This window comes from Anopheles nili, chromosome 2, assembly GCF_943737925.1.
Source record: "Anopheles nili chromosome 2, idAnoNiliSN_F5_01, whole genome shotgun sequence".
NCBI lineage: Eukaryota > Metazoa > Arthropoda > Insecta > Diptera > Culicidae > Anopheles > Anopheles nili.
Genome location: NC_071291.1, coordinates 29690563 through 29715894, shown reverse-complemented (window position 1 = coordinate 29715894; position 25332 = coordinate 29690563). Strand labels below are relative to the sequence as shown.

Below are 25332 nucleotides of genomic sequence, written 5' to 3'. Positions count from 1 at the left end.
CCGCCATCGGTGAGCAGCTCTTTCTCTCTCGCTCTTTCTCGCACCCTCGCACCCGTGTAGCGATTGATGTGTAGCGTCCCAGCAGCCAGAACCAGGTTGGGCCAGGCCTCCCGCATCCCTCCACTCTAGAGCCCCGTGTAAATAGGAATGCTCCATTTAAGGGTTAACGCGGCAATCCAGGGTCATCCACGCGACCTCTCGGATGCTCTCGTTCGTGTACAGTCCCTTGTTTCGTGTTCCCAGTCAAGGTGCTTGTCCTGGTCCTGGTCATCCCCGTCATCCCCACCCAAAAGCTCGCTAATGCGTGATTGCCCTGCCTGCCTGCCTGCCTGCATGCCCCCCCCCCCCCACGGCTGTGCCCGAGCCAAACGATAGAAGCCAGCGTGGTGTATTTTTTTTTACTTCGTTTGTTTGTTTGCTTGGAAATGCTCCCTACCTTGGCTTGCGTTTAATCCCGGTTTTCGTAGGACCCCAGCGGGTCCTACGCCACTCGTTTGATCGTGTTCGTCCTTCGTGTGTGAGTGTGTTTGTGTGCGTACGTACGTGCGTGTGTGTGTGTACCTGCCAGCCACCGACGTTGGCCACCGCCGCCGGGGGCAGTTCGTTGGTGGCGTGGATTTGATCTCATAATGAAATTTTATTAGATTCCACATTCTGCCCTCTCCCGCGCCCTCTGGTGGCCCTGTTCCGCCTGGACCGCAGGCTCCACGACGTCCGCATGGTTTTCAATTTCCCCGAGCTGCCCATCGGCGCGGTCCTTCGCGTGTGGCACCGATCACACTCACTCGGTTCCTCGGTTTCGGGCGCTTAAATGGGCAAGAAAACAGCTCGTGGTGGAAAGTTTTCTGGCGTGCGGTACCCTCCCCCCCCCCCCTCCATCGTCCATTTCCCCCCACCGGGTGTTCGATATCAACCGAGGACGATCTTGGTTCCCATGTCGAACGCGTATATGTGAGTGGCGCTCTTGCGAGCCAAATGGCCGGGCAAATGTTGCCCATTTCGCTTTGCGTATGGGCCGGCTAGGAAGAGTAGGGGGGAGGTGGAAAAATGCCTCGCCGAAAGGGGGTGAGGTGGAAACCCATCTCGGCTTATTGGATGAGTGTTTTTCCATTCCCGAGGCACCCTTTTTGCGGATGTCGGCAGATTGTGATAAGACCTGCCGTTTAAAGTGGCGCGTTTCAAAAAGGCGCGCGCGCGTGTGTGTATGTATGTGTGCGTCTCGCGTGTGCTTGGTACGTGATTTTCATTCGCTTACTGCCACACGTGAGAATGGACTCCGGCTCGATGGGGGGGTACCAAATTTGATTGCAGCCTAATTGAAGCCAGAAGCAGTACCGTCGGTGTGCGTTTTCTCTTGAAACCGAGCGAGGCGTACCAAGCAATGACAAGAAAACGGGGTGATTTTTCCCCAAAACCAAACACACGCATGTTTTGTTAGCGATGTTTATAGCAGCATCAACAAAAATCAATTATTATTCTGACACTGTAAGGGTACATAAAACCGTGCGTGTGTGTGTGGGTCATCTACCACTATTATTTGTGTCGTGCCGCTCGGATGAATTACTACCGCAGGACCGACGACATTCCCTCGGGTTGCAGTAAAACCGCTGGCTAAGCACACACCCAAAACGATGCCAGAATGCGTATCGAATTGATTGACTGATAATTGAAATCGCAACCGACACCACCGCCACGACGATGGGCTTCGGTTCCATCATCACAAGCTTTGGAAACCAACACATCCCTATCGCGCGTGGAGGCGCATTATCCTTTTTCCAACAGCGGAACGGCAAACTAACGGGAAGGGCAGATTTGATTACCGCCCGAGTGACTCACCGCCGGTGTGTGAAAAAGGACCAGTAGTCACCAGGACGAAGAACTGGTCCGCACTGGGCAAACATAAACGCAAAACGTGCTGATAACTGCACCAAAGTCAACCGCATTAAATCACGCTAGGATTGAATTAATCTCTCGGGTGCCGTAAAAACCGAGCCGGCCACGTTCTGGCCTTTTGGGTCCCCATTTTTTTTTGCTTGCGCAACTAGTCCATGCAGTGAAACCGTGAAGGAACTCGGTTTCCCCCTTCGGGCCAGTGCTCCTAGGCGAAAAAGGAAAATACCTTCATTAGCCAGGCGCGCTGGGTAAACTTTGCCGAACACGGTGGTGCCGAAGAACCAGCACAAAGCGACTCGCGAATCCGAATCCGATGGCTAATCTACGGCCGTTACGGGTGTTGTGTAAACGTTAGTCGGAAATTATTTATGGAAAAGTGTAAAAACCGAAAATATCTCCAAACGAGGTGGTAATAACACGCCACCGGTACCGGTGCTGGACGTTGGACTCTCGGAAAGGCCGGCATGTTCCAGGCGTCTAGAGAGTCTAGGACGAAGATAACCACCCGCGGGGTTGGGTCCGCGCGTGGTGACTTGAAAAATAAAGGACACCAATGATTTACGGCCACCCTCTGGTGGCTACTTTTCAACCACCCCTCACCAATGCTGCAGTCGTTGTCCTCGTCGTCGTCGTCGTCGTCGTTCGTGTTGTCGTAGAGACGGAATAATAACCGTCGGCGGTCTCATGTACACGGCCCTTTGGTGAGCTGTAAATGTGACCCGGAATCATCCGTACCATGTCCCGTGTTCGCCGGCCAGACTGTGCTCCGGGTGGGAGTTTTATAGCACCCGACTTTCGGATAATTAGGTTTGCGGACCTTTTTCGTGGCGTGGCGACACCTACCAGCCCTAAACCTATTTCGAACCGAGACGATCCCAACCCAATGGAACGAACGAACCAAATGCGTCCCCCAGTCGCGTAGATGAGACAGTGCCGACCGGAACGGCTGCACCTGAGGATTCGACGACGACGACTGCAAAGCTTCCGCAGCTCTAGGTTGTACAGCCCTCACGGCAGGTGCCCTCGATCCAAACGGCCCATTAGAGGCTAGCCCCACCAGAAGGGAAAAGTTCGCACGGGACAAACTGATCCGGCCATTTCCGGCCAGTCAGTTCCGCAATGCATCCCACCGGACTCCCAGGTGTCCCTTTTGGTCGGCCATTTTTCATCCTTCCCAAGCATGGGGAGGTCTTTCTCCCCTCGGTTTTGGAATATGAATTAGGGCATTATGGTTTGCAAATTGCTCTCGGTGCCGACTTCGGCTGCGAGTTTAGGCAAATTTTCAATCATGTTCCCGACGGTGAAACTTTTTAATATCCTCGCGCCTTGAACGGGCGCGCCTCGCCTGCGGAATAATGGAAAATTTACAATGCAAAGCCATTCTTTTTCGGCGGTTCGTCATTTCGCTGTCGCCACGAGTGCGCCTTTTCCCTCCCGTGGGAAAGGAAACGGTTTTCCTTGCGGGAGTGGAAACTTTTTCCTAGGCCCACAGGTGTGTCGGAAGAAAGTAGCCGATAGTAATCATAAATCGAGCTGATTACTTTGATGGAATCATCATTTCCAACCGCTCTAGGCTGGGAAACGTTAGCTGCCGGTCACATGTTAGCTGCCAAATCACACAAACGATACACACGCATCAGCCCGGTGCTTAGGCACCTTTACGGGGCTCGAATTTAATATCTCACCCTTCAAACGTTGACGGATGTGGTATCCCGAGCGATGATTCATGCCGCTACGTGCGAGTTCTGATTGGCGCGGCCCATCACCGAGCTTGATTACGAACCGAAGCCCAATCAATCACGAACGCAGGAGCGTGTTGGCAGGGGCTGGGTGAACGAAGAATCGAACGAAAACATCCCCGAAAATGGCGCCCCTCAGAGTGAGATTTGTAGCAAGGATACGATGGTAGGACTCGCACACCATCCAACACGCATCATAATCGGCTCCAGCATGGGAGCCGTGTACTAATATCGGCTAATATCTAATCGTCGACCGATTGACGGCAGCCACCAGACCTTTAGGGATGCTTGGATCCTGGAAAGCGCTCCTAATTTCCCGTGTTACACGCGCTTCGTGGTGGTGCGCCTGAAAGTTATGCTTTCCGCACGTCACAAACCCAGGTGTGCGGTTTCCGAATGTTGGGCGCAAAACTCGACGGTGAGCGGCAGGATCAGCAGGTGTGCATGTATGTGTGTCCGGTGCGAACGTGTGTGTGCGTGTGTGTGTGTGTATGCATCAATCAAACCTCTTTCAACGTGTGCGGAAGGATTAGCATGAGAACAATCACGCGCGGTCGCCTGTGGCACCCCGAAAGGTGTGGTAAACGTGATTGATTAACTTTCGAATTAGCGCCCTGTAATACCACTCACCGCCCTCCCCCCCTCCCCGGCCGCCCCCACCCACCCTCCGACATGTGGGGGCTGTGCGGAATGAGTTAGAATAGTTTTGCTTGCGGCATGCGTGTTTGCTCTAGCACCCGGTTGTGTTCTTTTTTCTACTTCTTCTCGAGTCCCGCTCCGCCAAGGATTCGATCGTATCCTTTCTTGGACAGCTGTCGTTTCCTGGCCACAAAACACTCACCCCCCCCCCCCCCACCCTCTCGTGTACATGTACCTACTAAAACACACACACACATACACACACAGCAAAACATCCATCCACCCCACACTCACGCCTCGGTTCATTAGCCCGTCCCTACCCGGTCGGGCTGAAAGTGACTCGATTTCGATTTCCACCAACCACACCCCTACTCCACCCCCCTTCAAACGTGTACAATTTCGCGTTCGTTTCCAACGTGTGCTAACCGATCCCGACCGTCCCTCGGTTCTCGTTTCAGATACTTCGAGACATTCGGCAGGGACTGCTGCAGCTCAGCAGAGACTCGAGAGGTAAGCCGTCGTCCGTCGAAACGTCGAAAAGGCAAACGAAGTGTCACCCAAACGAGTACGTGTGTGTGTGTGCGCGGGTGTGCACGGATGTATGTGGACAAAGCCCGCCCGGAAGGACTCGCCGACGCAGACGAATTGGTTGATTGCATCCAATCAAACCGATCACTCCTTGGAGATTCATCAAACGCTTGCCCTGGCCCCTTTCGGTAGCGGCGGCAGCATTTTGCTAATCCTGTTAGACCCGGAACCCGGAACTTTCTCGCCGGAATCGGGCTCCTTTAGCCCGGCACTCGCTTCCGTCACGCCGGCGGTGAGGGTGAAAGTTCATTATACCGTTTTGCCAGTGCAGTGAATCTAATTTCCTACCACATGACCCGCCAGCGCCAGGATGCATCCAGGAGCGTTGCTCCTTTATGTAGCCCTGTTGTTGTGCCTGTGCTTGCTGCTGCCACGGCGGTGGGTTTGGTTTTTGCGAAAATGAGCTCACTACAAAAGAAAGCAAATTGGATTCAAGAGAGGGACAGCCCACAGGGACGCTTTTGATGATGGTTTTGCGAAAAGAATGCCACCGAAAACCCACGACATCTTGCCCGGGACGGGACTGACAGTCAGACCGGGCGGCCAGATATTTGTGCATCATCGGATGCAATCAGGACGGCTGATATCCGGGCAGCAATCACGCTCCCAAACACACAATCGCGCACACTCGTCCTCGTACTCGACGCGTTTTTGTTGGAGCGTGTTTTAACAGTTGATTTTCTTCATCTAATTTTTGCTGGCGCAATTCCTGGTTCCGGCAGACGACACGTACATGTACGACGATGCGGTTACGAATGTGATGCGGTTGCCTCACCATCAGGGCCACTGGTATGATGAACCGCCGTACGAGAGCGATCCGGATGACTTCCTGATGTCCGGCATGCGACAGATCGGTGCCGCCGGGTACGCCGGTGATGGTGGAGGAGGAATGGGTGCGGACGGTGGAGGAGGAGGAGGAGGAGGAGGGGGTCCAAGTGCGACCATTCAGGTGAGACAGTTGCGGGCGGTGCGCAACAACAACAAACATTTCCCTAACGAATTTCCAATTTTCCATTCGTGTTACTTTCCAGGGTGGTCGCGTCTGCTACAGCTCGAACGGGCGCGAAGGCCAAAGTGTGATATCGTTGCGATCCGCGGGGGACATTTCCATACCACAACGGGGCCCCCGCCGAGGTCTGATCGTCCCCCAGCAGCCCCCAAACCCGCCCACCATCATCCCGCTCAAACACGCCCGGTAAGTGGGACGCATCAGGCAAAAACCAGACAACCCAGCGAAAGGCAGGTGTTGAGATGAGAAGCATTTCGGCAGCCATAAATCGATTAGGCGCATTATCTGATTTAAAGATCCTTGCTTACCACTCGCTGCCGCCAGACATTCGTTCACCCACCCCACCCCGGGGGAGCCCGGAATGGGGGGGGGGCGAATGGATGGCCGGTAATTATAATTTTACTCTAAATTTAATCAATCCAAACTCGACGCCCGTCCAATTAAAACTTCGGCGAAGCTGGTGCTTCCACCCCTGGGGCCAGGTTTCCATGCCGCTGCCCTTTCACAGGTCGGGCGGGTTTTTGATTTAATTTAAATTGAGTGTTGCCCTCCCCGTGTCGGGATGTTCCATCATCATCATCATCATCATCAGCAGCAGCAGCGCCATGATCGTCATTATCGACACCACCGAACGGTGCGGCGCGTCAATATAAAGTTGGTTGAAATAAATCAACCCAACCCGTTCTCGTAGCGTGTTTCTGTTGCTTCTTCATGTATTTTTTTTTCTTTTCCATTTTCATCCCTTGCCACGGACACGGATCCGGTCGCAGATCACACGATCGGGAGAGCGGAGATTACGCCGGTTCTATATCGGATCTGCACAGCGTTACCTCCCGGTTGAGCCAGGTCTCGGTAAGTAGTGATTAATTTCTCCAGCACCAGCTCCAAAAACGATGGTGCGCTTTAAGTTGTATTAGATTAGTCCGGTGGGTGGAAATTAATTTAGCTAGGTAGCGTATTCGAACGCCCGGGTGCTTGTAGGTAGCCGTTCCCATGAGCGAATATTGCGTTATAATGGCGTTACACCGACGGTACGGTAGTGAATTTGGTCTAGTATTTTGACTACTGCTCGTAGCTCTCACCGCAACACACACCCACACACTGGCGGATGCGCCGAAAGTCATCACCGGATCGTGATGCGCTCCGTCAATTATGGTTTCTAAAGTACGGGGAAGAAAAAATAAATTACTTTTATCAATCTAATAACCAAACGGTGGGAGTAATTTATTACCATCACCGGGGCCGGTCATTTGATTTAACAGACCACTCGGGCTGAAATTTGTATGCAAATTTTCCCGTTTTCCCGCATCTCGTCCCATTTCCCCCGGGGAAAAGAACCCCCACGGGATTTTCCCGGGCTCTCGGGCCCCGCGAGAAAGCCACATTCTGTCGGTAGAAAATGAGCATCTTCGGATGGCTCTTGGTGGAGTTTTTTAATTACCATCATAAACCGTGACACTTGGATGCGTTCTACATTCCGCGCGCGCAATATTTTCCTGTTTCCACGCGACGCCTGTTGATGGCTTCCGGTAGGATACGGAGCGATGGAAAATTGTCACGCTCTCTCTCTCTCTGCATTGTTGTTTCGTTTGCGGCCATTCTACCGGTAGCCAGGTGTGGCCAGCTGGTGGACCGTTCTCGTGGTATTATTTCCGTATTACGAATTCACGGTCCTCGCTGGTCTAATGGCGGATGAGGATTCCATTTCCATTTCCGGCTCGTGGTGGCATGGCATTATAATTCCTCCCTCACATCCAAGCGCACCCACCCAATGGTGGTGGTGCAATGAAATCAGAGAGTAAAATAAAACCTAATAAACCCACCCGCCCGGTCGGAGATGGTTTTCCAGCGCCAGGCCGTGGATCCGACGGATTTTTGGGAGTTACTTTCGGACCCCCGCCCCAACCGAACCGAACCGAACGGGAAAAAAGCCCGGCTCGGGAAGAAGGACGCGTATCTCATCATCTTCATCGGATGCTATTATTGTGCTTATCAACTTAATAAACGTTATCATTATCCTTCGGAGTGGAAAGGTTTTCAGATGGCCCAGCACCCTCCGCATGCGGATGGCTATTCCCCACGGAGCACGGACCGGGCCGGCCTTCGAGATTGGTCGGAAATCCCTAGAAAGATGACCCTGGGGTTTTTCCACCGAACTGCGAGGGTGAAAAGAAAGGACAGGAAAGGACGAACGACCCAGCGCACGGTCGCAAAAGTCCATCTCGGTAACGATATTTTGCGCGAAGCCATTCCGCGCGCCAAGGTTGAGATTGTGAACCCGGTGGCGGATGTAATGGAACCGGAATGGAAAAGTTAGCGCTGCATTAAGCGCACGAGCCGCTGCCGGAATCATCCGTTCGCGGGTGAATGTTCACGTTTAAATCCCTTCAGTGAAGACGCCGCGGCAGTGTTTGCCGACCGACCGGTTGGAATATTAATATTTAATTACGTCCATTCGGGACGATGCGTACTCTTGGGTCTGCGTCACGTTGGGTTGAATCTGGAATGAAGCGCCCGAGAGTGGGCTCTATCGAAATGGGATCATGAGACTTATTACGCCCACGGGGGAAACATGGTGGCGCTGAACGCGTTTGGGTATCAAATCTTCATCAGCCGTGTGCATTGTTGATTTGCAAAGGGATATTGGAGGCGTAAATTGACGGGTTGATTGAATAATTACATCAGTTTGGGTTATCGCACCTGCTGATGCTTTTGCGTGGAATAATTTGCTGGACCCGTTCGCCGATGGAAGGCTCCAGTCTGCTGGTGATTTTATGACAACATTTGCCCTATGGCAACGTACTCTGGCACATCCCTGATACTCGATGCGATTATGTAAAGCACCCGAAACAGCGACACCACGGCGTCAATGCCCAACAAAATCCCCTCGAAAACTTTCGACAATCGAGAGAGAAAACACAACGTTGCTGGCGGGGGTGCAAATTACAGGATTTGGGAAAATAATGAGCAAGCGTACGTGAGTGGAAAACGAACCGCATCAGCTCGACGGGGGCCTCTTTGGCACCGGCAGCAAGGAAGTTTGGTTCGCCGGTCCTAATCCACGACTGATTAGCTCGTCCTCGGTCGGGCAGGTTTGGATTACCGTCGTCCTAAGTGCCACTGCCCGGAGCCGGAGCCCATTTATCATCGTTTCGCGACGTTCTGTTACTTTTTCCCCGGTCGCGGATGCCACCGACTCGTGTTACTCCATCGATGGTTCTATTAGGGAAGGAATAAAACTACCCTCAGCTGCCTGACTATCTTGGTTATTTTTTTTATTCGCTTTCAACCCTCACAGATCGGAATGAACAACTGCACCGCCCGGTATCGAACGCTCAGCGTAGGGTTGGGTGACGAATCACCATCACCATCACCGACACCGTCCTCCGAGTACGACGACATCCTGCAAGCGAGTGCGCTGCAACTCCAAAAGCATCTGCATCATCACCACCAACAGCAGCAGCAGGCGCGCCAACTGAAGCTCACCGACAACGGAGATGGGCCGGGACAACCGGGACTGATCGGAAGTGCATCATCGCTAGGACCGACAGGAGGTCCTGTCGCTTCTAGTACGGTTGGAAACACATCCGGTGGCATCCTGCTTGCGACGGGTAGCACCGGAACAGGCGTCACAGGAGGTGCCGGCAGTTTGTCGCTTACTTCCGGTGGCGCATCCGGTGGCAATCTGCCAACAAACCTCGTCCCAACCGGTGGACCCGTGGACAGTAGCAGTGCGAGTACGAGCACCGCCACAACAAACAGTGGCAGCAACAGCAGCAGCGCTAGCAGCAACAACAGCACCAGTACAAAGAACACCGTCAACAATCTGAAGAGCCTGAAGGCGGCCAAAAACAGGAACAATCTCTCGTCGTCGCTGGTCGGACCGACGTCCGTGGCAGCGTCGGTGGGTTCGCACAATAATAAAACCTTAAGCATTAGCCAACAGATAGCTTTAGTACATCACGTAAGTGGCTGTTAGTCCGGTCGAACCGTAAACGGATTTCACTGACCTTGGGATGACCTTTTTTTTTCTTCGCTGAACACTCGCAGCCCAGTGACGCTCGCTCATCACCAAAGGACCACCTGCTGTTTGGGGGTAAGGACCGCAACAATCGGGATTACAGCAACTGCTTGGATAGCATCAGTGACCAAACTTTCCAGCATTCGGCCAGCTCGGTCGAAAGCTTACCGAGCGCGTCCGGATCGAGTACGTACAGCTCTAAGGAGATGGGTTGTCCTGGTATGATTTTCATCCTAATGGCTAATGGCATGTACCGCTTGCAGGCACACAGGCGTTAGTTCGACCCGGAAGCCCACACAGTTCCCTTTCGGCGGAAGATCGTACGACGATGTTGCCGATCTGCAGGGCAATCGCGCTTGTCGATAGCTGCACGAGCCCGTACGATAAGGAAGCGCTAAGGTTCAAGGTAGGTTGAACAAGGAGAACCCCTTATTAGATTGTCCACTGATGCGAACCTTTCCTTGGTGCTTCCCATCGGTACAGAAAGGCGACATTATAGACGTGCTGTCGATGAACGCGTCTGGTGTGTGGCGAGGATACGCAAACGGACGGCTAGGGCACTTTAAGTTTATCAGCGTCGAGGTCCTGCCGGATCTGCCGACGACGGGCATCAAGGGTTACGGTGGTAAGCTGGTCAGCCGGCACCGTCTACCAACGAGCTGTCCGACAAGCGTGGAGGAGTTGCTACTCCGAATCGGTCTGAAGGAGTACACGTCCGTGTTTGTGCTGAACGGGTAAGTTGAAGATCGTCCAATGTCCTTGATCCGTCCGACTAACGCCCGTGCAATACACATTTGGTTCCGTTGCTACAGGTACGAGGATCTTGAGCTGTTTAAAGAGCTTGAACCGGCAGATCTGGACTACCTAGGCATCGGGAATACGGAGCACCGGGCAAAGATACTCGCCGCCGTGCAGTTGCTGCACGATTTGGACTGTAAGTGGACCGAAACATATCCCCTTTGAAACCGCTCGAAACTCCTCCCCTCCGATGACTAATCTGTTCCACATTCTTCCGCGCTTTGTTAAGCAGCAACCTCGGACGGAGACGTGGCCGGGTCGAGCTCCGAGAACGACGAAGGGTTGCGGTTAAACCACGTCAACTGTTCCACCGGTCTCGGGGGTGGTGTCAGCGTCAGCGGCGGAAGTGGCAGCACCACCAGGAGCAGCGGTGACCACCAGACGTCACCATTCGGGCGGCGCCATTTTCCACGAGATTCCGGCTGCTACGAAGGCTCACCGGTACCATCCTCGCAGGGTTCGCACAACGCTCATCTTTACCAGCAACAGTTGCACCATCTACCGCAGCAACATCCGCACAACAACGGCCACGTTCAACCGATGCAACCGATGCAACAACAGCAACAGCAACTGCAACAGCAGCAGCTGCAGCAGCAGCAACAACACGTCAACATGGCCACGCTTGTGCCGCAGCATCATCTTCAGCATCATCACCATCACCACCACCACCAGCTGCAGCATCTGTCCGACAACGAAACCAACAACCTGGACTCGGTCGTGGCCCAATGCTCGAACGAGATCCTGAAGCGGGTCGAATCGGCACGCCGCTTCAACGGCACAACCGAGCGCGGTTCGTCGAAAACCATGAACAACCGGACGGTGGCGAAAAAGGGCGGTTTGCTGGGGGGCGGGGGAAGCGATGGGGGCGGTGGAATCGTCATGGTCGGGGCCGGAAGTGTCACCGGTGGTAGCAGCGGTGGCGCGTTAAGCGAAAAGTCGAGCGATTCCGGTGTCAGCAGCAGCAGCCTGTCCTCGGGACCGGTTAAGGGTTGTGGCGGCCTCTAGCGGCCAGTCCGTGCAGTGATGGCGGCCACGTACGAGGACGCGACGGCACGGATGCTCGCCTGTTGCCCAACGCTTCTGCCACCGGAAGTAATCGAGGAGGCGGATCGGACCACGCCTGGGCTGGTCGAACGGTAAGTGCGTTGCGGACGTGCGACGGATGGGTGTATGTGTGTGTGCTGATATGCGTGCATGTCCTGGAGATGTCCTGGAGCGGCAGGATTCGTGTTTCACCGGTCGGGTGGTAAATGGCTGTTTCTTACACATCTTGTGGCTATGTAATTAAAGGAAGAAAAACAAACAAAACGAAAACGCACAACCTTAGTTATATGATGATGGTGTACAAGGATACAGGTGCACATGCACACCCACGCATACACACACTTACACCAACACAAACACACACTGCCAAAGGAAGCGAAATGATTGTGCGCGCACCGTTGCGATGAGTGATGGCTGTCTGGTGAGTCCGGGTGTGCCCATCCATCTGCCAGGACATCGGAAAAGTACCAGAGGTGGACGGTGCGATGCGTTGAAGGATATACTGTGATGCGAATGCGAGGTGTGGAGTGCGCGAGTGTGAGTAAAAGCGCCGGCGGTCCGTGGCCGAGAGAACGTCGGCGACACACATTGTGATTTGTGATTGTTATTGATGATTGTTGACGTGTGATTCGGAAAATAAATGCGGTAGCCCCCATGTGGGAGGATGGGTGGATAGTGGGGTGAGAAGGGAAAGGTGAGCGGAATGGCAAGGATGCGATGTTGGGACCGCGAGTGGGAGGGTATGGCAAATTTGTGATATTTTTGTGACGAAACGCAAACGAAACGTGTGTACGGCGCAGAGCGTTTCACGCGAGTTGGGTACTGAACCAGCAAACGTAAACGGAACGGAACGGAACGAACAAACAGCAGCAGCAGCAGCACCATTAGGAATAGCCCGCGGGTTGCAACAACCACGCGAGAAAAACAAAACCAACGAGCGCAGTAGGCTTGGCACTGAAGCAAGATTTAGCCGGACGCAGCACATCCTTTCAAGGGGATGTTTCTGGAAAACGCAAGTGAAACTATTAATTACTACCGCTAGGACCGCCATTACACCGATGTTAGTTGCCCGTGTTCATGTTATGTTAGTTTATGTGTTGAGCTTCTATGCGCTACCCCACGCGGATGTCGAAAGGTCCTTGTTCACATTCACAGGGGCAACCTGATTGCTGTTATTCACACACATTCGTTGATTCGAGGTTGACGTTTTGGTGGCGAGTCTCGTTACACACAAGCAGACAACCCAGGCCGTCATGGGGGTTGCTTGTTTGCTGGGGGTTTTTGTTTCTCCCGATTTCTTTTTGTTGGCTCCCTCGCTCATACTCACACCAAAGCAGCAGAAGGAGGCGTGTGAGCGAACGTAACCGGAATCGTAATCAGGACGAGAACGGTGACGCAAACTCCAAATGGAGCGGCGCATAGACAATTCGAGGAGGCTTTCGTGGGTGGGTGCACGGTTGGGTAGATAAAATGAAACTTTGCAAAAAAATATATATATTATATCGTATATTAGATGGCCGCTCGGTGGCGGCGACGGATGTGTACAGTCTCTTAGAAGTCTATTCAATACTGAACTGGAAGCAATAGTGAGCGTAGGAGACGTCGAGCAAACTAGGACAATTTGGGATGTGGACTGCGCGATCGTGAAGGGCGGGCTGGGTGAGAAAAAAAAACACACCAACCTGCGGCTCGGTTCGTCGCACAGGAGGCTGAAACAATCAAAATTTAATCGACGATCATACACAACGTTATCGCATTGGCGCAATTTTGTCCCCCCTCTTTTATCTTTTTCCACATCTACGTGTACATAGCGGGGTCGTGTTGTGTCCTTTTCTTCGGAGAGGGTAGCTCTGTTTTCCATGGTTATCTAGCTTAATTTACCGGAGGATCGGGCGGAGATAAGGAGAAGAAAAAAAAAACACAATACAAAAAAATAAAATGGAATAGCTAATTCATTCCACGAGTCAATACTTTTAAGCCAAGCATCCCGATGCAATCGAGAGTAGATTCTGTCGCTTTTCTATAGGGCCCGATGCCTCTCCCGGCGAATTCCTGGGGCTTACTGACCGATAAATCAATCACTAGCCGATGAAGCGAGCTATAAATTTAAAATTCTCCAAGCAAAAGGATCGTAGAACGAAAAAAAAAGAAATCGAGTAACAGATTTTAATCACCGTTACGAAAATCATGCCACAAGATTAAAGCACACGATATGGGGCAAACGATATCGCAAAAATCTACGTAACATTGTTTCAATCGCAAATAATTCTAGGAAAATGTGGGACGGCCCGAGATGCAAAGATGGGGATGATTAGCGAACTAAAAGTTGAACAGAATGGAAACGATAATCAGCTCGCAAACGGTATGAATGATTGTGCGCGCGAGTATGTGAGTATGTGTATAAAAAAAAATCAGAGAAAGTAAGCTAAAAATTATAAAATTATTAACGTCATATCGAAAAAGAGAAGGAGAGAGAGAGAGAAATGGATCGAGGAAAATTCTAGCCAAAACCAAACCAAATCATTTAACGCAAAGTACGAGTTTAGGAAAAGAAAAAAAACGCAGCAGCAGAAGCACGAAAAATTGTATCTAAAACAAAACTGAAAAAAAAATTATCGCATATGAAGATGGATGGAAGATAAACGAGATAAAAAAAAACACACACACACACATTAGACAATTTGAACACATGACTGCTCTCAAAGACAAGGTCAGGGTTTCATTAAGAGTGTAATTTAATATTAAAAAAAAAACAGAACGAAACATAATGCCGGCGCACCTCGAGGATGGCCACACTTGTTTGACGCTTGATCGCTTTTCGCGCCCGTTTGAGTGGGCCCACTCTTTTTCCTTCCTTTACTTTCAAATTTCGGATGATCGGACGAAAGGGCCAAAGCGAAGCAACGTTAGTTTAGCGACATTCCGATCGAACTCTCTCAATGCGAACGAGGAACAAAAGAAGCTGGAAGGTGGCCGTTTTACGATCCAACGATCCCTCCCGGGATGTGGATACATTCATATAGTCAAATAAATTAATCGCTTCCCAACACAAGCGGGGGATGGGAAGGGGGCACACAGCGGCCAGGGAGGGTCGGAAAACGAAGCTATAGATAGAACGCGGTAAGCGAACGGGAGAAAATGAATGGAAAATACAAGAAGGATCTGAAGCATAACTCCAGCAGCCGCATTTATTTGCCGTCCTCCTCTTCGGTGCGTTCCGTGTCCTTTCGATGCGTCAATCGAACGGATTCTTCACTGGGAGCTTCCGCACCGGCCGCAACCGATGGTTTCCTCTGTTTCGGTGGTTTCGGAAGTGCCCAAAAGCGTTGCTCTTTGCCGAACTGTTGCGCTTCCTCGATCGTATTCGGTAGCGCTTGGTGCAGCGTTTCGGGTAGGAAAAGTGCCGCCAGAATGCCCACGATCGAGGCGAGTCCCATCACAACGAAAGGATACCGTACGTCGTACTCCACGCCCAAATGCACCACGTAAGGACCGACGATACCGAACACGGTGGCCGCGATCGTCCCGACGGCCATTCCCGTCTGTCGCAGGCAGGTCGGGTAGATTTCGATCGATTGCAGGTTGACGGCAAAGAACGTGATGCTGATGCAGAACTTCACGAACGTTGCGAGTGCTGTGGCGGCCGTTTCGCTCGCAGGATCACGCACGATCAACACCAGCACGGTGCAGGTGGCTGCGGCGAAGCAGAAAGCGGCCGCGTTGGTTGCACGCCGACCGAAACGATCGCTCGATCGCTGGCCAAGGTATGCGGCTGGTACCTCGATTAGTCCTTGGTACATGAAGTTTAGGAATGGGTTGCCATCCATGCGTGAGCTGAGCAGCACGAGCGTGAAGTACGTCACGCTGCACACCGTCCTGGAGGAAAGAACGAGAGAGAGAGAGAGAGCGAGAGAGTGAGCTAGGACACCCGCAGGACACACGCTTCGACTCACCAACACATGATGACCAGCAGTGTGTTTTTCGCCATCCGCCATCCGTTGAACAACGAAGCGAGTCCATACACCTTATCCGTCCGGTGGTTTGCCAGCTGTTTCTCGAGAACGGCCTCATCAAACGCCAACTTCCGGATGCCATTGATTGACGCTATCTGACGCAGTTGTCGCATGGCTTCACGATAGTTTCCGCGTGTTGATAGCCACCGTGGTGATTCGATCATGTACCTGGACATAGTAACAGTGGGTAGGTTTTTTTTGTGTGTGTAAAAAGCATGTTTTCAAACGTTCTTCCAATGGCAACAACAGCCAACAGTCCTTCGACCCTTAAACCCTCCTGTTAAGTAACATAATTTACTGCTTTTAATTAAAACCATGGCAAGATGTAGAGGAATTCCACACGACCGGGTATTATCTCCATTTCAGGCTCGTTGTTTAACTCGTGTGAAAATGTGAGATGAGTTTCCCAAAAACTCCATTTGAAACTTTAAAATGCAATAAAGTGTGCTTCTTTACGCTCGACAGTTCCTTCTGCAGCCGGCGCTTCTGTGCCTGTGGGTGTGCCTGTACAAACTATTAAATTCATCCCCAAAAGGAGTAGAGCCACCTTCGACACTTTAGTGTTTTCACCGAGGCACGGTAGATTAAAAAGTTTGTTCGCTAAACGCGGAAGCTCGCAAGCATTTTCCAAGCACCTCTTCTCGTGAGGCTCACATTTTCTGAAGCTGAAAGAGCTTCTTTGGAAAGGTGGACTTGTTTCCTACGTATGATGGAATGCAGCATAAGAAATGCATCAAACTCGTCCCAGCAGCGAATAATGGAATTGCATGCGAGAACGACAGCAAGGATGGCCTACAGCGTTGAGCTCGAGCTCGCAGGGAAACTGCCACATCGTGACACAATTTGTCAAGCGCTCATCATCGGTTCCGCTTTTCCGGGGCTTTTTTTTTTCCTCCACCGGAAGTGAACCAGTGGACTGTAGAAATTACATTCCCCAAATCCCCGGAGGAGGACGGTGGTTTAGCAAATTTCCCTCCCATTACCAACTGGTCAGGCGGAGCCCGATTTCCATCACACCTTTTCCATCGAGGGGATGCGAAAGAGAGAGAGAGAGAGAGAGATAAAAAAATCGCATATCAATCCGTTCCACTCACCTCGGGATGAACAGGAACACGACAATCGGCAGGGTCGCTATCAGCAACGCCCAGAACCAGTCCTTCGTGGCCCAAAACACCATCGGCAGGATACAAATGCCGGTCGTCCAGCCGATGCACTGCATCATCGAGATGTGTCCTCGTCGCTCGCTGGCGTTTTTTTTTTTGTTGGGTGGGAAAATTGGCGTATCAAAAAAAAAGAAAGAAACCAAATGGCGGAAAAACTCTTGCGCAGCTAGGCGTACCTCTTCGATATCTCCATGGCGACGATCAGGGGAGCCTGGAAAATGGAGTGTGCCGTTAGGCTGCCAACGACGGCCGCGACACAGAACACCGCGTAGTAGGCCGCGGTGAACATCGACACAAGCCGACCCACGGTGATGATCAGCACGCTCAGGTAGAACACGGGCCGGCGGCCTAGTCTGGGATGTGAGGGTGGAAAACGGGGCGGAAAACGGGATCAAAATGGGCTACATTTTGAGGGACAGCTGGGGGATTCGCTCACGTGTCGCCAAGGTGACCGAAGATGATGGTACCGACGAGCTCACCGAGCCGGTTGTAGATGAACACGTTCGTCTCGCGGAAACCTTTGTCGCAGATCCAGTCGTACTCGGTGATGGGCGTCCTGTCGTAGTACGTTCGGTCGTAATCGTAACCGTAGGCACAATCTGGAATCGGAGGAAGGAGGGGGGAAATGCAGGAATAGGCCACACGACGGGGTCTGTTAATTAACGGTGTAACGGTGCAATGGCGCCAATCAACGGGTACCAGTGACTGGGCGCCTCCATCAGGTGGAGAGTTTTTCTTTTTTGAGTCAATAAATTTGAGCGCAAATGGTTTTGTGCTGTGCTTTGATGAAACATACGAATCTCGCTTGTGTTTGAACTGCTTTAAGCTTGTAATATCACAAAATATATCACATAAATGGTGCAGAAATATCACAACAAAAAGAATGTTTACATATCACAACCGAAAGGACAACGGTAAGTAGATAATTAATGATAATATCACATAAACTATCATATGGTAAAGAGATATCACATAAATATCACGTATTTCAATATCGCAGCTCAAAGATCAATGCTGAGAAAATGGTGTTTTAATGTAATTAAATAAAGATTGCTTAAAAACAATTAACTTGTATCGTTTATCATAAACCAACAAAGCGAATTTATAAACCATGTTGTTCAGAAATACCACATTATATCAAAGATTCTAATATCACAAGCGATCGCCTAAAATCGACTGAAAAAGTTTTTTAATTATGTGGAAAGATTGAATAAATTTATTATTAAAATCGATAAAACCTTTCATTACTTTTCAACAATCATTATCATGCCTTAAAAGTACTTCAAAAACCCTAATTCGGTGGCATATATCCATTTTGAGACAATACCGTCCGAAAACGGCTCGCGACAGAAATCAGGCGTGCGGTTTTGGGACCCAAATCGGGCTAAATTTTCAAACGCAAGTAACAGGAGAGCATGACCAGCAGAGGTAGCCCAAAAGCGGCCCGGAGCAATTCAATCCGGTTAGAGATGGGCATGCGCAATCCGACCGGAGTAAATTTAATCCAGCTAGGGATGGGCATGCGCAATCCGATAGGAGTAAATTTAATCCAACTAGGGATGGGCATGCGCAATCCGACCGGAGTAGGTTTAATCCAACTAGGGATGGGCATGCGTAATCCGATCGGAGTAGATTTAATCCAGCTAGGGATGGGCATGCGTAATCCGATCGGAGTAGATTTAATCCAACTACGCATTACGCAAGTCAATTGCATTGCTGAATTGTAATTATTTACGTTTAGATTATTCATAACCTTTAAAGTACATTACTTATAATCTACTTTTGAATATTAATATCAGCTTCTGGAGTCTTATATCTAATGTATATAAAGCAGATTCGCGCTACTTGTAATATTAGTTTTTTAGAAACATGCATGTTGTAAAAACATGCAGAAACATGCATGTATGTTGGTAAAGACATTGCTCTCTGATAAATTCTTTGTCTGTGCCGAACAAAACAAGCGACTTTAAGGAAAATAAATACAATTGTTACAAACGACCCCTCAGTTCAATGTTGGTGAAAAGGAGATCATTATCCGCAAAGCTAAAGATCATTACCGGCGTATCTGATCCGAATGAAAGAAAAAACGCCATTGGATAGAACCCTATTCGATGGTCAATTTTCCTCATCTATACCATCTTTCTATCGGCATTTTGCGTTCTATTCCGCACCCTAAATATCGAGCGAATTCAAGCCAAACACGCACCATCGCTTCCGTCTAGTTGTTTGGAGAATAAAACTCCAAAAACCACAAAACACCGCAAAACTTCTCCCCAAAACAGGCTCCCTATAAAGGAATCCTACGAAAAACCGTCCCAACCACAATGACGCTATCCGGAGGCAGCCAAAAAGTTCCACCAAAAGTGCGTGCTTGCTCGTGTACGTTTCCGGAGCATTTTCCGATCGATTACGTCTCGCGTTTTTCCCGCGAAAATCCACATCGGAACGCTAATTTCATCGTTCACTTGACTCGACCCGACCGACTACCGATCGCGCACTACTACGTGCGGGGGTTTGGTGTAGAAAAATGCGCACAAAACAACACCCACGCTGCGCCATTTTCCACCCACCACGTGTTGGTTCATTGAACCCACCGCAAACGATGTCTACCGCGGAGTAAGTGGATATTTTTATCTAACCAACGCATTCAGTTCGAGCTCCACGAAGCTGGCTCGATTTCAGGTGAAATTTTTCCGCTGAAGGGCACTTAATGGTACGCGCGTGTGTGTGTGTATGTTTTATTCTCCCAAAACAACCCGCGAGACAAAAGTCACATAACGCGAACGCAGCACAGCACAGTTAATAAAGCATAATCATAATGATACCGAGCATCCACTGCATCCCCCAGTCGGCGCAACAAAATGGCGGCAGCGCATTAGCAGCCGCGTTGCCGAACGAAATGAATTTATGCACTTTAATCAGACCCAAAACCCGGCTGCCTCCGGGGTCGGTGAACGTCGGGTGGTTGTTTGTAAAATAAATCCCCTCGTAATTTGTCCGCTTTCACCTGCACACCTTCGTTAGCAGTAAAATCCCCCCTCCCCCCACCCAGGAGGCTCCTTCCGTCGGGTGGCCCCTTTCGTCGGAAAAAGGATGTTTATGCGAAACGAACAACCTCGGGAGTTCATAGCTCCCCGGGTGCGAACAAGCGAAACATTAAATTTAGTAACATACTCGCCACCACTGAGGGGTTGCTGGGGGTGGTGAGAGAGGGGGAGGATGAGGTGGGAGCAATAACAAAGCTTGTTTCGGTTTGAAGAACAAAAAATGATAGGAATGAGAGAAAGAGAGAGAGCACAAAAAGAAAGCACACCGGCGGGCGAGTTCAGTGCACTTTTCACGAGGAGGATTTGTAAAGGGATTTTTGGCACACACACACACACACACACCGAAGGGTGAGCTCCCAGAGGGGAGAAGTGGGGGGCTTTTCCGAGGGGGGGGGGAGACATTCGACGGTGTGGTAGGAATTTTTACTTTCCTTCAAGTGGCCAAAATGCCTGGCTGCTGGAAAAGCGTGTCGAAGGAGAAGCAGATGTTGTTTGCTTGCGTGTGTGTGTGCGTGTGTGTACGAGTGGAGTTTTATTATCCTTTGCGTTAGCACTCTTGCGGAAAGCCCTTTTCCCAACTCTGGAATAAACCTTCGGTTGGTGGGAGAGAAAAAAACCGGAAATCGAACGGCGATTAACGCAAGCAATTCCCCCTATCCCATCTTATCCACGGCACGGCAGTTAGTGGGTGATTGTGGTGGAGAAAGGGGGAAGGAATTTACGTGTAATGTTTCTGAACGCAAGCAGCTATTATGAACGGATCAAGCAACGCAGTATATAAATCGCCACTTTTCCCAAAACCCAGCCACATTCCATAAGCGGCAATAAACGTGCTTCAGAAGCTTGTGAAAAAAGGGCTGGATTTTACAAAAAAAAACACTCGTTACCAACTCGTTGGTGAAGCGTTCTGTCAGCATTCTCGCCCAAGGTGATGAAGCGTTTGCTCCGACGAGCCTGGCCAGGCCAAGCAACCCCCCCGAGTTGGTGGGAAAAACTGGAACCAAGAGAAAAAGAAAACCTCGCTTGCAACCGCTTGCAACAATCCCGGCCCGACATTATAATATAAAGTAAATATTTTCATAATACTTTGCGCCCCGTCCCCGGCCCCCCGGAGAGGCTTCTGGGAAAGGTCCTTCTCGAACGAGCGCCATGCCCGTTTATCCGGGCGCTTTGGTGGCCCAGTGAAAAAAGAAAAACAACAACCCAGACAGGCAAAAGGACTCGCCTCGTTGTACTGGTTCGATTTTGGTATTGTTATTGCGCGCAGCCTGCTTTGTTGGATTATGCAAAGAATTTCTGCAACCCCTACGGCGTGCCGCTTTTGTCGCTGTAATCGGGTGAAGGAAAACTCCGCCGCACAACGGGTTCGCGGTCTCTACGCCATGTTTCTTCCAAGGAGCTCACTTGCTCTCTCTTTTGCACGCGGATAACTTTACAATGTAGTGCTTCCTTCCACCGGGGTTAAGAGCGCGACGAGAAAACCAGCGATGATGGTGGCGGAGGTCCTTTAAACCGCTTAAGGACGCGCATCCTGATGCAGCTTTCATTTTTTCTATTCGCGGTACGGTTCAGTTCGGTTTCCGTAAGCCTTTCCCGGAGATTTGTATCTTCCGAAATGCAACCTAAGACGCATCCCTACCTCAAGGATGCTCTCTGTCTCGTTTACAACGAACAGCGTGGGTGAGAGTGGCAGAAAAGGGCACATGAAATGATTTGTGACGTCCTTTATCATAGCAAATTATTTCCATTCGGTACGCCCTCCCCCCGAAGGTAAACCGCCAGGATGAGCATTCAGCGTTCGCTGGGTTGTAATCGTTTTCTTTGCGATTTTGTACGAAACCATTGTTTATTTCGCGAGGGATTGCACTTTGAACTCAACGCACACACACACACACTAACCCGCGGTGGCACTCGGAAAACTCGAGTGGGAAAGTTTCCTCCGCTTGTGCCGGGGGAAGCAAGTTTTCCTAGCTCGAGTTTTCCCGCGTCCAACGGGCGAAATAAAATGTGACAATGTCATAACTGTCATCTTTGGGTTCTTGGGGCGCACGGAGCGAACGGAAAAGCGTGGAAAAATAAAAGTTTCAATCACCCGGGCCCGGGCACCGGAGGCCGAAGGTCCTTGACGGCCTGTTTGCCTGTAAGCGGACGATTTTTTTTGTTTGTGTGTGTTTTCCCCATCCACTCATCGTCAGAAAAGACGCGAAAAGTGGACACTTCGAGTGATGCCCGACCGCCTTCGGGGTGCGATCTTTCACCGGGCCCGGGAAAACTCCGACCAAAGCAAAAAACACCCCTTCATCGCGAAGACTTTTAACGGTGGCATTGGGTGGCGGTGGAGGTGGAAAACAAAAGCGTTTGGTGAACTTTCGAACACCTCACCGGTAAGTGGACGCTTGAAGCGCTCGCTTACTGTACGATAGTTTTTCTCGCCTTACCGACGGAAGGCCCAAGCGCCAAGCGCCCAGGTGGTAGGGATTAATGGTTGGTGATTTTCCTTTCCGAGTTCATATTTTCATCCCGCAGCATAATCGTCTTTTGCAAACATCGGGGAGAGAGAAAAAAAACCCCAAGATGTAAAAGCAAGCGATACAAACAACACTTCAATCAGCACTTCGTCCGGTAGGTTGGTTGGAAATATTTCCCATCCAACCCGAAGTACATTTTCCAACGGCTTACACAACCGCAACCACACGGACAAAGCAAACGCTTCGGTTTGGTTTTCCGAAGCATGGCTTTCCTCCGTCAAAGGCTTGAGAAAAGCTGCGGTGGCATTCGAACGCAAAGAGCAAAAAAAACCACAGGAAGAAATAAAACTAATCAAACATATTTACTCCCATATTTATCCCCAGCCTCGGAAGGATCTTTCCCGTCAGTTTCCCTCCTACACCAATGGTCTTTCGGCTTTGTGGTTTTGAGTTTGATCCACCACAAGCATGCTGCATTCGGTTCACGGTAATCCGCTTCATCGATACGACCGCAAAAACCCCCCTCTTTTGGGTGGCCTTTCGTTGGAAATAACAGAAATAGAGAGAGAGAGAGAGAGAGAGAGAGAGAAAGATCCATTTTCACGCTCGAGGAAAGGTTTCTTATGTTGCGGGAATGGATCGGAATGGCATACACGCATTCGAAGAAAAAAAAGCTCACAAACACGATCCATTAACCTAAGTCGGCCTTCCGCAAAAAAATGACCATCGAAATGCGGACGTCTAAATGCACTGTAAAAGGATATGTTTTCAATTTAAAAAAAGAGAGTAAGAGAGAGAGCAAACGAAAGCAAGCAAAAAAAAAAATAACAGTTAAATAAACCGAACAAGCGGCAGCTTTTATGGCATGCTTTCGATCCGCAGCCACCTTCGAAGCTCCAGCTTATTCCTTATGCTTTTTTTTGTCCTTCCCATACTAGCTTCCTTTGCCTCCCGAGAATGTCGCCGCATAATCCCAACCCCTTTTTTCCCATTCCCTTCAGTTCCATTCCATTGCGAAATAGTGAAAAGCCCAAGGGCAGACGCAGAAGAAGGCTGTCCGGGTAGGCGGGGATAAGGATAAGCGAAATAGTTTTCCACAAGATTTAGCCCGCCTTCAGGATTTAATCCATTTGCTTACGCAATTCCGGCAAAACGGCCCCATCGGGCAGGTCCTGTGCGTCCTTGTAACCGTTTAACACGCTCCACGGGTGCGTCTTATCAGGCTCACCCACCGACAGGTAGGCCACACTGGAGGCCGTAGGTGAAAGGGACACTTTCCGGGTAGCTCCGGGGGCTAGAAATCCCGAGCCGGAAATGGCGAGCTTAACCGGCGGTCGAGCCTCACTTCGGTGGCATTAACCGTTCCCGGTGGGTGGAAGTTTTCGACCTCGCAAGTAATCCTCTTTAAATTGAGCGAACGAATCCCCGGGTGGGTTTCGTGGGCTTCGTGAGGCTCGAAAAAGAAACCGCGCGACCGAGAAAGGATCCCACCACTTGTGTGGCAATGCAGAAGGACTCGCATTCGCAGTTTGATATGATTTGCCAATAAAAGCAACCATTCGCCGTGGTTCCGACGAGCGGCTGTAACGAAGAAAGCCTTTTGGCTCACGTTGAATGGGCCACTTTGCAGCAGGTTTATGCAAATCGCGACCAACGGGAGCCATTTTCTGCCGAGCGTAGTTCGCTTACTCACCGATGATGTCGCTGCTGTTAAAGTGCCACTCGGTGTAGGGCCGCTGCAGGTGTTCCTCGGTGACGTTGTACATCTGACATTTGCTGAATCCTAGCAAGCCACGATTGTCCATCTCCCTGTGTGTGCGTGAGTGTGTTTTAGAATAAGTTGTAATTGACATCAAAAAAGGACTCCCTGCGTACCTCGGTAGGGTTAGGTTTTTCCAGTGATCTCCGTCGGTGATGTTGTACCGCTCCATGCCTGGCACGTGGCAGTTGTGTGGTGGTTTGTTGAGCGCCAGGATAATGCTCATGTACGTCATGGACGCGAAACAGATCGCACCGAAGTTGAACAGTAAGTTGTAGTGCCGCTGGAACCGTCCATCGTCGCCGACCTGGGCAAGGATCTCGTCGAAGCTATCGTCGGTGGAGGCCATTGCTTGAGGATGAAACCGAAAGGACTAAAACCTGAAAAAAAATAACGGAACCATCATCATGGAGGCTATTTGGTGAGTTTAGAGACGAGAAGCTCGCTTATCTTATCGCGAGCAGTATTCGAGCAGGTTTATTCCCGCGATACCGTCCGCGATCATTTAAGCAGTCGGTGTTAACAACCTGTGCATTGTTTTATCGTTTTATTAACGTCGTTTATTAATTGTCGGGCGTATATTAGCGGAAGGGTTTTATGCTAATTGCTGCCGCGATTGCCGGAATGATGGGCATTAGGGTGATTACGACTATCGTCTAACCGTCTGGAGTTCTAACAACCCACCTCTTGCTTCCTGGTCAGGTGAGCTCGATGTTTTTATTTGTACAATACAGACCGCTTCTGAGGAAGTACTTAGAATTTTCTAAATCAAATTCTGGAGTATCAAGTCTCGTGTAGTTACTTTGTTAGCGTATTGGATTGAGAAAAAACTTCATATCCTTTTATTTTAAACAAATTGAAATGAATTTTTTATTCAATTTGAATAACCTTTTCGGAAGAATTTATACACACAAAGTACGGCTTTTCAAAAATAAAATTCAACGAAATGATACGTAAACTCCATCCTTCGAGCTGTGTTAATTTTAGCTCTCGTGGGCCCACCCATTCCTAACACTCATTCATCTGCAACATTATGTAGCACTTGTTCGAGCAGTAATGCGTCTATTTCCAGCACGGTTAGCGAGTCAGTAACATGCCCACCGCGCTGATTTAGCGCATTTTCCTTACAACCCACCACGGTTTTCCACGGA

General features: G+C 50.4%; 2 protein-coding genes across 3 annotated transcripts in view; one reads left to right on the top strand and one right to left on the bottom strand.

Moving 5' to 3' along the window:
• The window catches only part of LOC128721644 (uncharacterized), a 99160-nt gene extending 87468 nt beyond the window's left edge, over nucleotides 1-11692 (top strand). The window contains exons 8-17 of the mRNA XM_053815417.1: nucleotides 4730-4781; nucleotides 5582-5808; nucleotides 5891-6054; nucleotides 6639-6720; nucleotides 9167-9832; nucleotides 9919-10075; nucleotides 10153-10295; nucleotides 10373-10623; nucleotides 10702-10823; nucleotides 10920-11692. Coding sequence (XP_053671392.1) covers nucleotides 4730-4781; nucleotides 5582-5808; nucleotides 5891-6054; nucleotides 6639-6720; nucleotides 9167-9832; nucleotides 9919-10075; nucleotides 10153-10295; nucleotides 10373-10623; nucleotides 10702-10823; nucleotides 10920-11692 — 2637 coding nt within the window. The remainder of the gene's footprint in view (nucleotides 1-4729; nucleotides 4782-5581; nucleotides 5809-5890; nucleotides 6055-6638; nucleotides 6721-9166; nucleotides 9833-9918; nucleotides 10076-10152; nucleotides 10296-10372; nucleotides 10624-10701; nucleotides 10824-10919) is intronic.
• A 3128-nt stretch (nucleotides 11693-14820) lies between these two features.
• Nucleotides 14821-24892, bottom strand: LOC128721113 (beta-alanine transporter). 2 transcript variants are annotated; one of them, XM_053814835.1, is made up of 8 exons: nucleotides 24866-24885; nucleotides 24298-24561; nucleotides 24116-24231; nucleotides 17344-17506; nucleotides 17084-17260; nucleotides 16839-16988; nucleotides 15685-15912; nucleotides 14821-15607 (listed from the first exon to the last, which is right to left on the bottom strand). In XM_053814835.1, exons 2-8 carry the CDS (start codon nucleotides 24528-24530, stop codon nucleotides 14920-14922), a joined length of 1755 nt encoding a protein of 584 aa, XP_053670810.1. In that variant the 5' UTR covers nucleotides 24531-24561; nucleotides 24866-24885; the 3' UTR covers nucleotides 14821-14919. The 2 variants fall into 2 exon arrangements, with proteins under 2 accessions (XP_053670810.1, XP_053670809.1); XM_053814834.1 differs by having other exon boundaries at nucleotides 16839-17255; nucleotides 24866-24892.
• Between the last annotated feature and the right edge of the window lie 440 nt (nucleotides 24893-25332).

What these genes read in the sequence shown, in the direction of transcription:
- LOC128721113 (XM_053814834.1), bottom strand. Translation starts at nt 24,530, where the DNA reads ATGGCCTCCACCGACGATAGCTTCGACGAGATCCTTGCCCAGGTCGGC. An exon ending in TAACAGCAGCGACATCATCG is followed by an intron (nt 17,507 to 24,115) that starts GTGAGTAAGCGA and finishes CTCCGATTCCAG; the next exon opens with ATTGTGCCTACGGTTACGAT. An exon ending in CTGCTGGTCATCATGTGTTG is followed by an intron (nt 15,608 to 15,684) that starts GTGAGTCGAAGC and finishes TCTTTCCTCCAG; the next exon opens with GACGGTGTGCAGCGTGACGT.